The sequence below is a fragment of the Salvelinus alpinus genome, chromosome 6, assembly GCF_045679555.1.
Source record: "Salvelinus alpinus chromosome 6, SLU_Salpinus.1, whole genome shotgun sequence".
In the NCBI taxonomy this organism is placed as follows: domain Eukaryota; kingdom Metazoa; phylum Chordata; class Actinopteri; order Salmoniformes; family Salmonidae; genus Salvelinus; species Salvelinus alpinus.
In genome coordinates, this window is record NC_092091.1 from 47,465,235 (window position 1) to 47,480,634 (window position 15,400).

Below are 15,400 nucleotides of genomic sequence, written 5' to 3' on the forward strand. Positions count from 1 at the left end.
GACATGATATGCTACATTGAGTGATGGACGATGTCAAATTAGCTAGCTAACTAATAACAGATCACGTCAATATGGCTGGTTAAGAAGCTAACTTTCAGGGGATAAACTAGATGGCCAGCTATTTCCAAATACAACTTTACCAGGACGAGGATTTACCGGTGTAAGTGGATAGGTTACCCTCACTTATCTTAAATGACATGATCAATTGATGTTTACTGATTATGAAAAGTATGCAGTTACTTTATGTATAACTCTGATGATAGTGTAGTTCTGACCATGCTCGTCAAGTGGTGATATTAAAACCAAATAGTTAGCTATAACATTTATTTAACAATCCCTTGAAAACAGCACATAGTTGTCAATGGTTTTTTGAGAAGCTGGTGGTCTTCTTGCTCCCCAGTAGCCAAATCGAATACTCTACACCGTATTGTGACGTTAGAATAAAATAGGATCAGATAGAATTAATTAGAGTAGAATAGAATGTCTACTGCAATGTCTACAGTAAAAAGTCTAGGCTCTTGCTTCTACAAATGGGTGATGAGTTTGATTCTTTTGCATAAATTGCTTTGCCTTTCAGTGCTGTCACAGAGGGTTGGTGTATACTACTAGAAAAAAGTGTTCTTCGGCTGACCCCATAGGAGACATTTTTGATTCCAGGTAGAACCGTTTTTAGTTCCAGGTAGAACCCTCTGTGGAAAGGGTTCCAACTGGAACCAAAAAGGGTTCTTCAAAGGGTTCTCCTATAGTCCTAAAACCCGGAAATAAGTTAGCTCTGGTTCGTTCAGCCATCCCTATGGGAAAAATGAATAGGGAAAGAATAGGGTTTTGGAATAAATGATGAAATTAAGGTCTGAGGTTAACACAGGCTTAGGAGATCTTATACGTTTGGTTCTATGAGATAATAGCAGTCAGGTAACATGACTATGAATTATGAAGCCTGTATGTCATTTGTTTTTTATTATTATATACAATTCACAAAAAGTGACATAAGCGGATGAAGATTAACCCTACAAAAACATTTTCCTCATAGGCTTTGTCCAACGAGCCATGGCGGAGTTAGTGCCTACAAAAAGACGCTATTACTAATTCTCTCTAAGGGGACAGCCAAAGAACCCTTTTGGGTTCTAGATAGAAAGAAAGGTGCTACGGGTGTATTTAAACCAACTTGTGTGACATTGGACCTGTCTAAATCTGCTTAAAGCAGAGCGGAGGACTCCTTGCTGAGGGGTAAAAAGAGAGAAACAGAGAAAGTGGAATCCCTGTCAGTGCCAAGGGTGTGTGGGTGATGTGTGCTGAGACAGAGTGCATATCCCTGCTTAGAGGGATAGTTCGGGATTTTGGCAATCTACTTCCCCAGAGTCAGATAAACTTGTGGATACCATTGTTATGTATCTGCATGCAGCTTGAAGGAAGTTGCAAACTACCGTTCACTAACAGCTCCAATCATCTTCTCCCCCATGAACCAACTGGGAAATACAGCCCATAATATAGAATACACGAAGTGTACAAAACATTAGGAACACCTTCCTAATATTGACTGGCACCATCTTTTGCCCTCAGAACACTCAATTCGTCGGGGAATGGACTCCACAAGGTGTCAAGCATTCCATAGGGATGCTGTCCCATGTTGACTCCAATGATTCCCAGAGTTGTCAAGTTTTATGGATGTTCTTTGGCTGGTGGACCATTCTTGATACACACGGGAAACTGTTGAGCGTACTACCATGACCTGTTCAAAGAACTTACATGTTGTCTTGCCCATTTACTCTATGAATGGCAGACATACACAATCCATGTCTCTGTCTCAATTGTCTCAAGGCTTAAAAATCCTTCTTTAACTTGTCTCCTACTCTTCATCTACAGTCGTGGCCAAACGTTTGGAGAATATGAAATATGAATTTTCACAAAGTCTGCTGCCTCAGTTTGTATGATGGCAATTTGCATATACTCCAGAATGTTATGAAGAGTGATCAGATGAATTGCAATTCATTGCAAAGTCCCTCTTTGCAATGCAAATGAACTGAATCCCCAAAAAACATTTCCACTGCATTTCAGCCCTGCCACAAAAGGACCAGCTGACATCATGTCAGTGATTCTCTCGTTAACACAGGTGTGAGTGTTGACGAGGACAAGGCTGGAGATCACTCTGTCATGCTGATTGAGTTCGAATAACAGACTGGAAGCTTCAAAAAGAGGGTGGTGCTTGGAATCATTGTTCTTCCTCTGTCAATCATGGTTTCCTGCAAGGAAACACGTGCCGTCATCATTGCTTTGCACAACAAGGGCTTCACAGGCAAGGATATTGCTGCCAGTAAGATTGCACCTAAATCAACCATTTATCGGATCATCAAGAACTTCAAGGAGAGCGGTTCAATTGTTGTGAAAAAGGCTTCAGGGCGCCCAAGAAAGTCCAGCAAGCGCCATGACCGTCTCCTAAAGTTGATTCAGCTGCGGGATCGGGGCACCACCAGTAGAGCTTGCTCAGGAATGGCAGCAGGCAGGTGTGAGTGCATCTGCACACACAGTGAGGCGAAGACTTTTGGAGGATGGCCTGGTGTCAAGAAGGGCAGCAAAGAAGCCACTTCTCTCCAGGAAAAACATCAGGGACAGACTGATATTCTGCAAAAGGTACAGGGGTTGGACTGCTGAGGACTGGGGTAAAGTCATTTTATCTGATGAATCCCCTTTCCGATTGTTTGGGGCATTCGGAAAAAGGCTTGTCCGGAGAAGACAAGGTGAGCGCTACCATCAGTCCTGTGTCATGCCAACAGTAAAGCATCCTGAAACCATTCAGGTGTGGGGTTGCTTCTCAGCCAATGGAGTGGGCTCACTCACAATTTTGCCTAAGAACACAGCCATGAATAAAGAATGGTACCAACACTTCCTCCGAGAGCAACTTCTCCCAACCATCCAGGAACAGTTTGGTGACGAACAATGCCTTTTCCAGCATGATGGAGCAACTTGCCATAAGGCAAAAGTGATAACTAAGTGGCTCGGGGAACAAAACATCGATATTTTGGGTCCATGGCCAGGACACTCTCCAGACCTTAATCCCATTGAGAACTTGTGGTCAATCCTCAAGAGGCGGGTGGACAAACAAAAAAACACAAATTCTGACAAACTCCAAGCATTGATTATGCAAGAATGGGCTAACATCAGTCAGGATGTGGCCCAGAAGTTAATTGACAGTATGCCAGGGCGGATTGCAGGTCTTGAAAAAGAAGGGTCAACACTGCAAATATTGACTCTTTGCATCAACTTCATGTAATTGTCAATAAAAGCCTTTGACACTTATGAAATGCTTGTAATTATACTTCAGTATTCCATAGTAACATTGACCAAATATTTAAAGAAACTGAAGAAGCAAACTTTGTGGAAATTAATATTTGTGTCATTCTCAAAACTTTTGGCCACGAATGTACACAAATTGAAGTGGATTTAACATGTGACATCAATAAGGGATCATAACTTTCACCTGTACTCATCTGGTCAGTCTATGTCATGGAAAGAGCTTTGTTCCTAATGTTTTGTACAGTCAGTGTATAGTAACACTTACAGAGAGCAATGGGTGCAGGACTAATATAATCAGTATAAGTCAGTCCCTACATTTTAACCTAAATATTTATACACTCACAGCTAATAGTATCTATAGTTACTTCATCATGGACTTAGTCCATATTGGTTACAGTTGGCTATGTATAAGGGCGAGACCTAGATGCAGACACGGGAGGCAGATGGTTTGAGTCTCTGATATTTATTGTAATCCAAGGGGCAGGCATGTGAATGGTCGTGGACAGGCAAAAGATCATAACAAGGTCAGAGTCCAGGAGGTACAGAATGGCAGGCAGGCATGAGGTCAGGGCAGGCAGTATGGTCAGACAGGCGGGTTCAGCGCCAAGGCAGGCAAGGGTCAAAACCGGGAGGACTAGCAAAAAACAGAGAAAAGGAAAAAGCAGGAGCACGGAGTAACACGCTGGTTGACTTGACAAAACAAGACGAACTGGCACAGACAGACAGAAAACACAGGTATAAATACCCAGGGGATAATGGGGAAGATGGGTGACACCTGGAGGGGGTGCAGACAAGCACAAGTGAAACAGATCAGGGTGTGACACTATGTTTGTAGGCTAGTTACCCTGACAAGATATGACCACTTCTCCTAAGACATTGTAACCAGGTTGTACACCAGACTGGTTGTTAAAACATCAAAAACACAGTGGTAGAAAGGCTGAGCTGTCATACTTGAGTAAAAGTAAAGATACCTTAATAGAAAATGACTCATTTACAAGAGATAGCCACCAAGATACCTTTATAGAAAATTACTCAATTAAAAGTGAAAGTGACTGGTTTAAAATGTACTTAAGTACTGTGGTGGAAAAAGTACTCAATTGTCATACTAGAGGACAGTAGGGATGACAACACTTTATATTGATAGGTGTATATTGATAGGTGTGTGAAATGGACCATATTTCTGTCCTGCCCCAGCATTCAAAATGTAATGAGTACTTTTTGGTTTCAGGGAAAATGTATTGGAGTAAAAAGTACATCTTTTCTTTAGGAAGTAAAAGTAAAAGTATTCAAAAATATCAGTAGTAAAGTACAGCTACAAAAAAAAAATACTTAAGTAGTGCTTCAAAGTATTTTTAATTTGTTACTTTACACCACTGCAAAAACATAATGACATCACTGTGCTTATCCTATCAACCAGTAGTCTTTGGTTAGGCTCCCTTACCTACTCTGGCTGGCTATGGCCCCTCTCCAGACAGCCAAGACACACACTGCATCATTCTGCAGCAGGCAGCACAACCATTGGGGGAAGGACGCTGTCTGTGCTCTGCTCTCTCTGCGGGCCCTCTGCCCAGACATATGAAAATAACTCTGTGCAGCTGATGCTGTTCCCCAAATCTCCAGTTCCGGTTCTAACATGCAGTCAGGACTGTATCCACAAAATAACACAGGCCCAGCCCCAATTGCAGAATATGACCGATGTTGCAAATTCAAAAACAGGTTATTCCTGCTATGAGTAGGCTATAGGCTACCCATGGCAAATTAATTCATAAGTCCCACTGGGCACAAACTGGTTGAATCAACTATTGTGGAATCTACGAGGAAAATCCATTGGATTTGAAAAAAGTAATCAACGTAAACTGTTGTTTTGAGGGTGAAATTTCAACCATAGGATTATGTCATCATGGTAACCAAATTTCAACATAGTATAAAATATGTTGAATTTGTTCCTTTAAAACATCAGGTCTTCAACATTATACCCACTATCAGAAGGGGAAAAAAACAGTCTGGGCAGCACCTACTGGAAAATGTATCAATCTACAACAGTGGCGTGTCAGTGCCGTTTCAGATGAGGGAGGACGATTCGTTTTTCATGAGCATGGCCTTATTTCTATTACAGTATATTGGATGAGTGTCATTCATATTCCATTCACCCAGTTTAAATGTAACAGCGATAGGTTTAGGCTACTACATGATACTCAAAGTTCCCTATAACCATCATGAGGTTGCTACAACCTAGCCTATGAATGAAAGTTTACAACGTAGGTGCACACAGGTCGAGAGACAAATTTGATGTGACAGGCAGTGACACATGGTCAGACAATGACATTCAATACCGCCTGGCACACTTTTGCCTGCATCTAGCTGATAGTGGGTGTAATCATTAGTCCAACAGTTGCAAACGAGAGTCTATTGGACAAATTCAGGTATGTTTATCCCCATTTTGTTCTGTTTGCTTCTGTTTAAGAAATGTTTTTCAACAGAATTGGCGAAATGAATACACCCCTGATCACACAGACACAGTTCACAGTTTCATAGCAGCCACGTTGAATTCCTTCTCACATCTACATTATGCGCTCTCCTCCTTTCACCTCTTCCCTTCGCTTGTGGGAAAGATGCACAACACATCAGCTGTATGTGACAAGGTGAAAAAACCTTTCCAAGCTAAACCACTACACATAGCCTACATCGTTCTCACCATATTAGCTAAAGTAACGTCATAGTCAGCATAGCTAACAGAACTAACGCATTAGTAAACCCGCTACAATCATGCAGTAATGTTACAGTGTACAGTCAGTAAGTAGTTACACCGGCGGGCCCCAGTGGCAATAAAAGCTTACCTTGACTCGGAAGAGTTCCAGTGTTGTGTTGGATAGTCATATCCAGCTAGCTAACATAACATCCCTCGGTTTGAGCAGGGTGTTTCAGTAGGCTAAACTAGCTAGCTGCAATTAAAAAAGCTAAAAGTCTATTTCTCTTGCTTCTCCTTCATTTAGGAATAAATGAATTTGTTCAAAGTCATTCCAAAGGGCAGGTTTAACAGAACAAATCATGTGACCATACTTTTTCACTCATATATCATCAATGATGCGTTGATTCCGCCTGCACCGATCGGTCTTTAATGGGATAGCTCGAAAGTAGTTTGGCTACAATGAGTTTTCATAACATTAGAAATATATTACCTAGGTGACATTGCCTAATGAACCCAATTTCACCCTCAAATAGTCCAAATGAATATATGCTAAAACAATAAATCCGTAATTGATTGTGAAGTTTTTTTTGCTGAGGTAGTCGTCTTAGTTGCCTACATCTAGCGAAGAAGTTTGGTGCTTGACAGAGCAGTATTTCTGGAGTTCGACAATGTGCACGACAACTAGCTAACATTTTTCCATTAGGTTGTTAACGTAGCTCTAAGCCAGTCACTTGATATGAAATTAATAGGAAGCTAACCTAGAGCACACACACTCAATGCTGAACACCAAATGTTTCCTCCACAAGCTAGCTAGTTAGCAAGCTACTTTAGCAACAATATTATATCACAATTGATGAGTTTTGAAGAAGCTGCTAGCGCTGCCTGTTCTGCAGTGAGATCCTCCCGTCAGTTCAGCTTGTGCTGCACTCAGCTGATCCCAACGATCGCATAGAAACACGCTGATCTATGGACTGATTTCTGACAACAGTCACTTTTTTTTTTTTTTTTTTTTTTTTAATTTTATCCCCTTTTCTCCCCAATTTTCGTGGTATCCAATCGCTAGTAATTACTATCTTGTCTCATCGCTACAACTCCCGTACGGGCTCGGGAGAGACGAAGGTCGAAAGCCATGCGTCCTCCGAAGCACAACCCAACCTAGCCGCACTGCTTCTTAACACAGCGCGCCTCCAACCCGGAAGCCAGCCGCACCAATGTGTCGGAGGAAACACCGTGCACCCGCCCCCCTCGGTTAGCGCGCACTGCGCCCGGCCCGCCACAGGAGTCGCTGGAGCGCGATGAGACAAGGATATCCCTACCGGCCAAACCCTCCCTAACCCGGACGACGCTAAGCCAATTGTGCCTCGCCCCACGGACCTCCCGGTCGCGGCCGGCTGCGACAGAGCCTGGGCGCGAACCCAGAGACTCTGGTGGCACCGCTAGCACTGCGATGCAGTGCCTTAGACCACTGCGCCACCCGGGAGGCCCCCAGTCACTCTTAACCTCTACTGGATCGGTATTCACCTCTGAAGGTAAATAATGTCCTTACATTCAGTAATCTTGCTCTGATTTGTCATCCTGAGGATCCCAGAGATAAAATGTAGCATCATTTTGTTTGATAAAATCAAATTTTATATTCAAATGTAGTAACTGGGTTCTACAGTTTGAACCCCTGCTGTGTAATAATTTAGCTAGCTATTCTGCATATTTCATAGAGTCATACAAAAGTGCAGTGATATCAAAGATTGGGAACTAAGTTTACATTTTTGAATAGGGGATGCTAAGGGAATCCTAACATTTTAGGATGAGTCCCACAAGACAGATCGGATAAGGGAAGAGCGTCGCGTAGGAGTGATGCCATCTGACGTAAGACAATGGGCCTATATAGCGTTTGCAAAATCATCAACATCTGTTTCAATTCAACCCAGAATTTAACTAAAAATAGACAATAAAATACGCCTAGGGTTTCAAGCTCTGGTTGATTTCAAATTTAATATATACTGATATTGAATTGTGTTTGGTTGTCAACACAACCAAATATCAATATTTGAAGGAGATGCATCTTCTGCTTGGATAGTTCCATCTGTGACACTGACTTAGTCTGCCTTTAATTCCAGTTTGTGTAGAGATTAATAATTGATATGTTGGATTCAAGTCTCCATCTCAACCCAAAATCATGGTAAAAAATAGGAATAAATCAAACTTTATTTAAAGTGCATTTAAAAAGTTTGATTTGATTTAGTTCCGATTCTTTCACTTTTTTTGGGGGGGGGGGGGGGTTGAGATGGAGACATGAATCCAACATATCAATTATTAATCTCTAGACTGGAAGTCAGTGGCACAGATGGAACCAACTATCCAAGCATAAAACATATCTCCTTCAAATGTTGATATTTGGTTGCGTTGACAACCAAACACAATTCAATATAATTTTGAAATACAATAAATAGCCTATTGACTTAGACAAGTTAACAAACTATATGTTGGATTCATGTCTCCAACTCAACCACAAATAAAAGTTAAAGAATGGGATTAAGACAGTGGCTCAGATGGAACTATCAAAGCAGTAGATACATTGCCTTTAAATGTTGATATTTGGTTGCGTTGTCAACCAAACACAATTAAATATTACTTTTTTAATACAGTAAATAGCCTAAAAGTTAAGGCTAACATTCCACATTAAAATGTCCACATTTTGAGGTGACTGTAACTATAAATGTCTTCTTAGGTAATTATATAAAGTGTGCATGTTCAAGATTGCCTGCGTAGGTCGTAGCAGGTCTGTGGAGATCTTCACAATTGCTGTAATAATCTGCGCAGAATCTCAAACGGTATGGATGACTTGCACTCACATGTACTTTTATGTAATCTCAACTGCAATCCAGGCCACTTGGTTCTGCTATTAACACACTGATAACACAATAAAATGTTGTATAAATAAACAAAATATCTGACATTGTATTCCTATTTAAAGTGGTTGAAAGCACAGTGATGGATTTGGGTGACTAACTAAATCAAAAATCAGATATTGTTTTTCCATTGGAATGTGTTTGTGCTTTTAGATGGTTGAAAGCATAGTGATAACACATTGGAAATTCAACTAATTATTTTTGAATGGGTGAAAAAATATTGTAATCTCATTGATCAACATCTCAACCAAATATTACCCAATTATCCACATTGAAATAATGTGGTGTGCCCAGTAGGTTGATAGAAGAAGGGGGCACAATGCCAAAGATTCTAGACAAAATACTTCATTTAAATAACAAAATATTCAACTGTCATTGTGGGAAATGCGTTTTAGTTTAAACAGGCTGTGTAGCCTACGTCTTCGTGGTAAACGGTTAAAACCAGACCATTTGAAAACTCAGTAGCCCTAATCCATAAAATGCTTTCAACGTCTAGTTTTTAATTTACTTTTGGTTGATTTGTCACCTAAGTGAAATCAAGGTGAAATCAACAAAACATCCCACCATGTCATTGGCTGGATTTAGGTCAAAAGTTGGGTGAAAAATAAATGTCATTATGTTGATGACTTTTTACAAATCCAATCAGTTTCCACATTGATTCAAAGTCCTCACGTTTATATTTTTGGGGTTGAAATGACATGGAAACAACGTTGATTCAACCAGTTTTTGCACAGTGGATGGTAATTCCAGGATGTTGCTGGATATTACAGGCTAAACATCCCACATGTCAAACCTACAACACATATGGAGTGGGTGTTAGTAGGCTAGCCGAGAGAGAGATAGCGACGATGATACTGTGACATTTAAGGACAAAGACATCCTTCTATAAACAATATAAGATGTGGGCTGTTTCTATGGTAGCCATGTGCCTGAAAGGACGGTGCGGCGCCGGTCCTATATTGTGATCCCATGCTCGTCTCGTTTCTCGTCGCGTCTACCCGTCCTATCCGCCCACTAGCCAAACTGACCCTTTGAAATACGGGCTCACCCAGTACACCGGAGGACGTTTGCTGCGAGGAGGCAGCACTTGGATCTGTCTTTTCTCCCTCGCGTTGCGATCGGTGTCTGTGCCAAAAGCCCTCGGTGCCGTCGGAGGAGCTGATACTGGCAGCTGCAGCTGCTGCTCCTGTCTCCCCGGTCTCAGGCATGCTCTTTCAGTGGGGCGTAACGGACGATACTCTCCGGGAAAAGGGAGAACGAAATCGCATCTCAGGCAGGCAAAGCATCGACCGCGACCGACCGGTGGGTCAGAGAGACAGAGGTTAAATTAACGTGAAGTGATGGTTGTTGTGCTGGTGGCTCATCCTGGTTTGCAGCAGAATGCGAGCAGATGGATAGCGCTCAGTTGATTCTTAAGTATCGAGGAGGGACAAAGAGAAAAGGGGAGACGACGCGTAGACTACAGCCAGTCTCATTCACACACAGACACATGCACGCTGGAAATAAAATTACGTGATTTTCCTCCTTCCCCTCCAAGAGAGAATTTCAATAAATACACCTTTCACTTTCTCTGACCTCTGAAAGCAGCCAGAGAGCAAATTGTTTTTATAGAACCACTACCCGAAGCAGAAGCGCCACCACCGATCTGATATCAGTCAAAATACTAAACGTGTTATATTTACTTTCCAATCCCACTGGTCACGCTGACATTTCAACGTAGATAATTGGGTACTATTTGGTTGAGACGTTGATCAATGAGATTACAACCTATAGTCACCCACTCAAAAATACAAAAGTTAGTAAAACGTCCAATGTATTATCATGATGCTTTCAAACATCTACTGTAAAACCACAACCAAATTCCAATGGAAAAACAATGTCAGATTGTTGGTTAAATTGTCACCCAAATGTCTGTCACTGTGCGTTCAAACATTTAAAGTCACAGCAAAGTTCAAATGGGAATACAATGTTAGATATTGTGTTTATGTATACAGCAGATTAGTGTGATATCACTGTGCTTCATCTAATAGCACAACCAAACGATGCTGGATTGCAGTTGAGATACATTACCAGATTTTGTGTAGATTATTACAGCAATTGTGAAGATCTCCACTGACCTGTGATAACCTATGGGTTCTATCTTGAACATGCATGCTTTACATGATTGCATAAGCAGAAATGTATTGTTACAGTAACCTCAAAATGTGGCTCATTTTCAGGTTAATTGTTACATTAGTTTATAGACTTAACTTCAGGCTATTTACTATATTACAAAAGTAAGGCGTGACAATAAAAAAATTATATAAATCTCCTTAAGCAAAGATATACACAAATAATACATTATCTGATGAAATTGCTTTAGAAAGTGGCACAAGACATGGTTGTCCCCTCTCCCTCCTGTTTTCACTGGCAATTGAACCGCTTGCAGAAAGAATTTGACATGACCCAAATGTAACAGGTACAAGTATTGGTAAGCATGAATATAAACTAATCTTATTTGCAGATGATCTCCTGATATACCTGACCAATATCGAAAACTCAATGGCCCACTTGTTAAAAATATTTTCAAAATACTCTAAAATCTCAGGATATTAAACAATGAATGTGGAAAAAAAACATGAAATAATGGCAAATCGGAACAATAAAAATAATAACTCATGATCTACAGCAATCCTTTAAGTGGAACACAAAAAAGATCAAATACTTAGGGTGCTAAATAAGTGACAAACAAATATATAAAGAATACTATCCCATTACTCAACAATATGAAAACAGATGTATTTAAATGGAACAATCTTCCCATAAATCTTACAGGTAGGTAGAATAATACCAATTAACCCACCGAAGACATCCTTTAAAAAAGTATACTCTGTCATGAAATACTATATAAGGGCAAATATAACTAATATAATAAAAGGAGAGTTTTACATCTTGCTAAGTCTGAGGGTGGTATTAACCTCTCAGAATTGTAATTGTATCAACTCACCACCCAGGGCTTTGACTTGCAATTGATAGGTAAATGCACTAAAGAGGAACAATGTGTACATATTGAAGATGCGCAAGCGCATCCCTAAAATCTTATCACGTGTCGATTTTCAAAGGATAAAGCAAAGAACATTGACAATTTCATAATTAAGAACGCTATAATATGGAAGAAAATGAAACGTATACTACAATAACTAATATCACTCCCTAAAAACACAACCCTATGGAACAATCCTTGGATAACGTTTCAGAATTCACTGATAAACTGGTCCACATGGAAAACTGGCGTAAGGCATAGTAAGACTTGGTAATATGAAATACATTTTTTTCCATGACAGAATTAAAAAGGAATTTTGGACTGACCAATATAGATATTTTCAAATATAACTAATATAATAAACAGATTTCCACATTTGGGATGACATTTATTTTTTTCCTCATCAATCTACACACAATACCCCATAATTGTAACGGGTTTCGTCCTCTTCGTCTGACAAGGAGTAGTAGGAAGGATCGGAGGACCAATGCGCAGCGTGGTAAGTGTCCATAATGATATATTTAATAAATCAAAACGAACACTGAACGAAAATAACAAAAGTACAAACAACCCGAAACAGTCCCGTATGGTGAAAACACTAACACAGGATACAACCACCCACAAAACACAAAGAAAAACAGTCTACCTAAATATGGCTCCCAATCAGAGACAACGACTGACACCTGCCTCTGATTGAGAACCATACTAGGCCAAACACATAGAAACAGACAACCTAGACATACAACATAGAATGCCCACCCACATCACACCCTGACCAAACAAAACATAGAAACATACAAAGCAAACTATGGTCAGGGCGTGACAGTACCCTCCCCCCCCAAAGGTGCGGACTCCGGCCGCAAAACCTGAACCTATAGGGGAGGGTCTGGGTGGGCATCTGTCCGCGGTGGCGGCTCTGGCGCGGGACGTGGACCCCACTCCACCATAGTCTTAGCCCGCTTAAGTGGCATCTTTGGAGCGGCGACCCTCACCGCTGACCTTGGACTGGGGACCCTAAAAAAGGGCACCACTGGACTGAGGAGCGCCTCTGGACTGAGGGGCAGCTCCGGACTGAGGGGCAGCTCCGGACTGAGGGGCACCTCCGGACTGAAGGGCAGCTCCGGACTGAAGGGCAGCTCCGGACTGAGGGGCAGCTCCGGACTGAAGGGCAGCTCCGGACTGAAGGGCAGCTCCGGACTGAAGGGCGGCTCAGGCGGCTCAGGACAGACGGACGGCTCAGGCGGCTCAGGACAGACGGGCGGCTCAATTCAATTGATTGGACATGATTTGGAAATCTGTTGTTCTGCCCCTGAACAAGGCCGTTAACCCACTGTTTCTAGGCTGTCATTGTATGCCTTGAAGCATATTTCTTGGTCTTCATACGTTTTCCATGTAAACACTGTAATAAATGCCATTCTCTTTCGCAAAGCCAAATGTTCTCTAGTTTGTAAAAGCATAAAGGTGAATCGAGACCTAATTTATTTACTTTGTCAAACCATGTCAACATGTGGAGCACACTGTGCAACTCAGTTTCAATATACTCAAACTGTACTTGTCAATAGACAGAGAATTCCTGAAAAACAGCTTCAAAACAAATATTGATGTTAGCCGAATCTTTAACACATATTTTTAAGCTAACAATTATTTCAGGTACCATCCCCAGGATCTGGAAGGCGGCCCATATACTCCCCCTTCACAAAGGTGTTGACCTAAATAATTATCGCCCCATTTCCAAACTCTCTTGCCTAGCAAAAATTCTAGAATTCTAGAATCCCTCAACTTATACCTAACAAAAATATAAACGCAATATGTAAAGTGTTGGTACCATGTTTCATGTGCTGAAATAAAAGATCCCAGAAATGTTCCAAATGCACAAAACCCCTATTTCTCTCAAATGTTGTGCACAAACTGGTTACATCCTTGTTAGTGAGCATTTCCCGTTGGCAAGATAATCCATCCAACTAACAAGTGTGGGATATCAAGAAGCTGATTAAACAGCATGATCACAGCCTGGGCAGGGTCGAAGATTCGTTTTGGCCAGTATTCGTTGACGTTTCACATATGCTTTATAGTGCAGATTAGGGTACCAAAAGCTCCAGGATCCGGATCATACATAGATACACTATATATATACAAAAGTATGTGGACATCCCTTCAAATTAGTGGATTCGGCTATTTCAGCCACACCCGTTGCTGGCAAGTGTATAAAATCGAGCACACAGCCATGCAATTTCCTTAGACAAACATTGACAGTAGAATGGCCTTACTGAAGAGCTCAGTGACTTTCAACATGGCACCGTCATAGGATGCCTCCTTTCCAACAAGTCAGTTTGTCAAATTTCTGCCCTACTAGAGCTGCCCCGGTCAACTTTAAGTGCTGTTGAAATGAAGTGAAGTAGAAATGTCTAGGAGCAACAACGGCTCAGCCGCGAAGTGGTAGACCACACAAGCTCACAGAATGGGACCACCGATTGCTGAAGCGCGTAGAGTGTAAAAATTGTTTGTCCTCGGTTACAACCGAGTTGCCTTTGGAAGCAACATCAGCACAAAAACTGTTCGTCGGGAGCTTCATGGAATGGGTTTCCATAGCGAGCAGCGGCACACAAGCCTAAGATCACCATGCGCAATGCCAAGTGTCGGCTGGAGTGGTGTAAAGGTCACTGATATTGGACTCTAGAGCAGTGGAAACGCGTTCTCTGGAGTGATGAATCACGCTTCACCGTCTGCCAGTCCGACGGACGAATCTGGGTTTGGCAGATGCCAGGAGAACACTACATGCCCAAATGCATAGTGCCAACTGTAAAGTTTGGTGGAGGAGGAGGTTTTTCATTGTTAGGGCTGGGCCCCTTAGTTCCAGCGAAGGACAATTTTAACGCTACAGCATACAATGAAATTGTAGACGATTCTGAGCTTCCAACTTTGTGGCAACAGTTTGGGGAAGGCCCTTACCTGTTTCAGCATGACAATTCCCCCGTGAACAAAGTGAGGTCTATACAGAAATGTTTGTCAAGTTCGGTGTGGAAGAATTTGACTGGCCTGCAGAGAGCCCTGACCTCAACCCCATCAAACACCTTCGGGATGAATTGGAACGCTGACTGCGAGCCAGACCTAATCGCCCAACATCAGTGCCCGACCTCACTAATGCTCTTGTCGCTGTATGGAAGCAAGTCCCCGCAGGCTTCTAGTGGAAAACTTCCCAGAAGAGTGGAGGCTGTCATAGCAGCAAAGGGTGGACCAACTCCATATTAATGCGCATGATTTTGGAATGAGATGTTCAACGAATAGGTGTCCACATACCTTTGGTCATGTAGTGTATGTGAAACTGGCCAGATTACATTTCATTGTTAAAAAATAATCTACCTAATGTTAACTGGCTAACAAAAGTTTAATGACCAAAAGGAAACAACAAATATTGATTATGTTGCAACTATGTGTTAACTAGCTTAATTCGCTAAATTAGCTAAAATACAAAAAAATGTGTTCAAACAAGGG

General features: G+C 41.6%; 1 protein-coding gene across 1 annotated transcript in view; it reads right to left on the reverse strand.

The window, feature by feature from the left end:
- Nucleotides 1-10,552, reverse strand: part of LOC139577573 (anoctamin-8-like) — a 64,070-nt gene extending 53,518 nt beyond the window's left edge. Inside the window, exon 1 of the mRNA XM_071404681.1 lies at nucleotides 9,935-10,552. Coding sequence (XP_071260782.1) covers nucleotides 9,935-10,094 — 160 coding nt within the window. The 5' untranslated portion in view covers nucleotides 10,095-10,552. The remainder of the gene's footprint in view (nucleotides 1-9,934) is intronic.
- Between the last annotated feature and the right edge of the window lie 4,848 nt (nucleotides 10,553-15,400).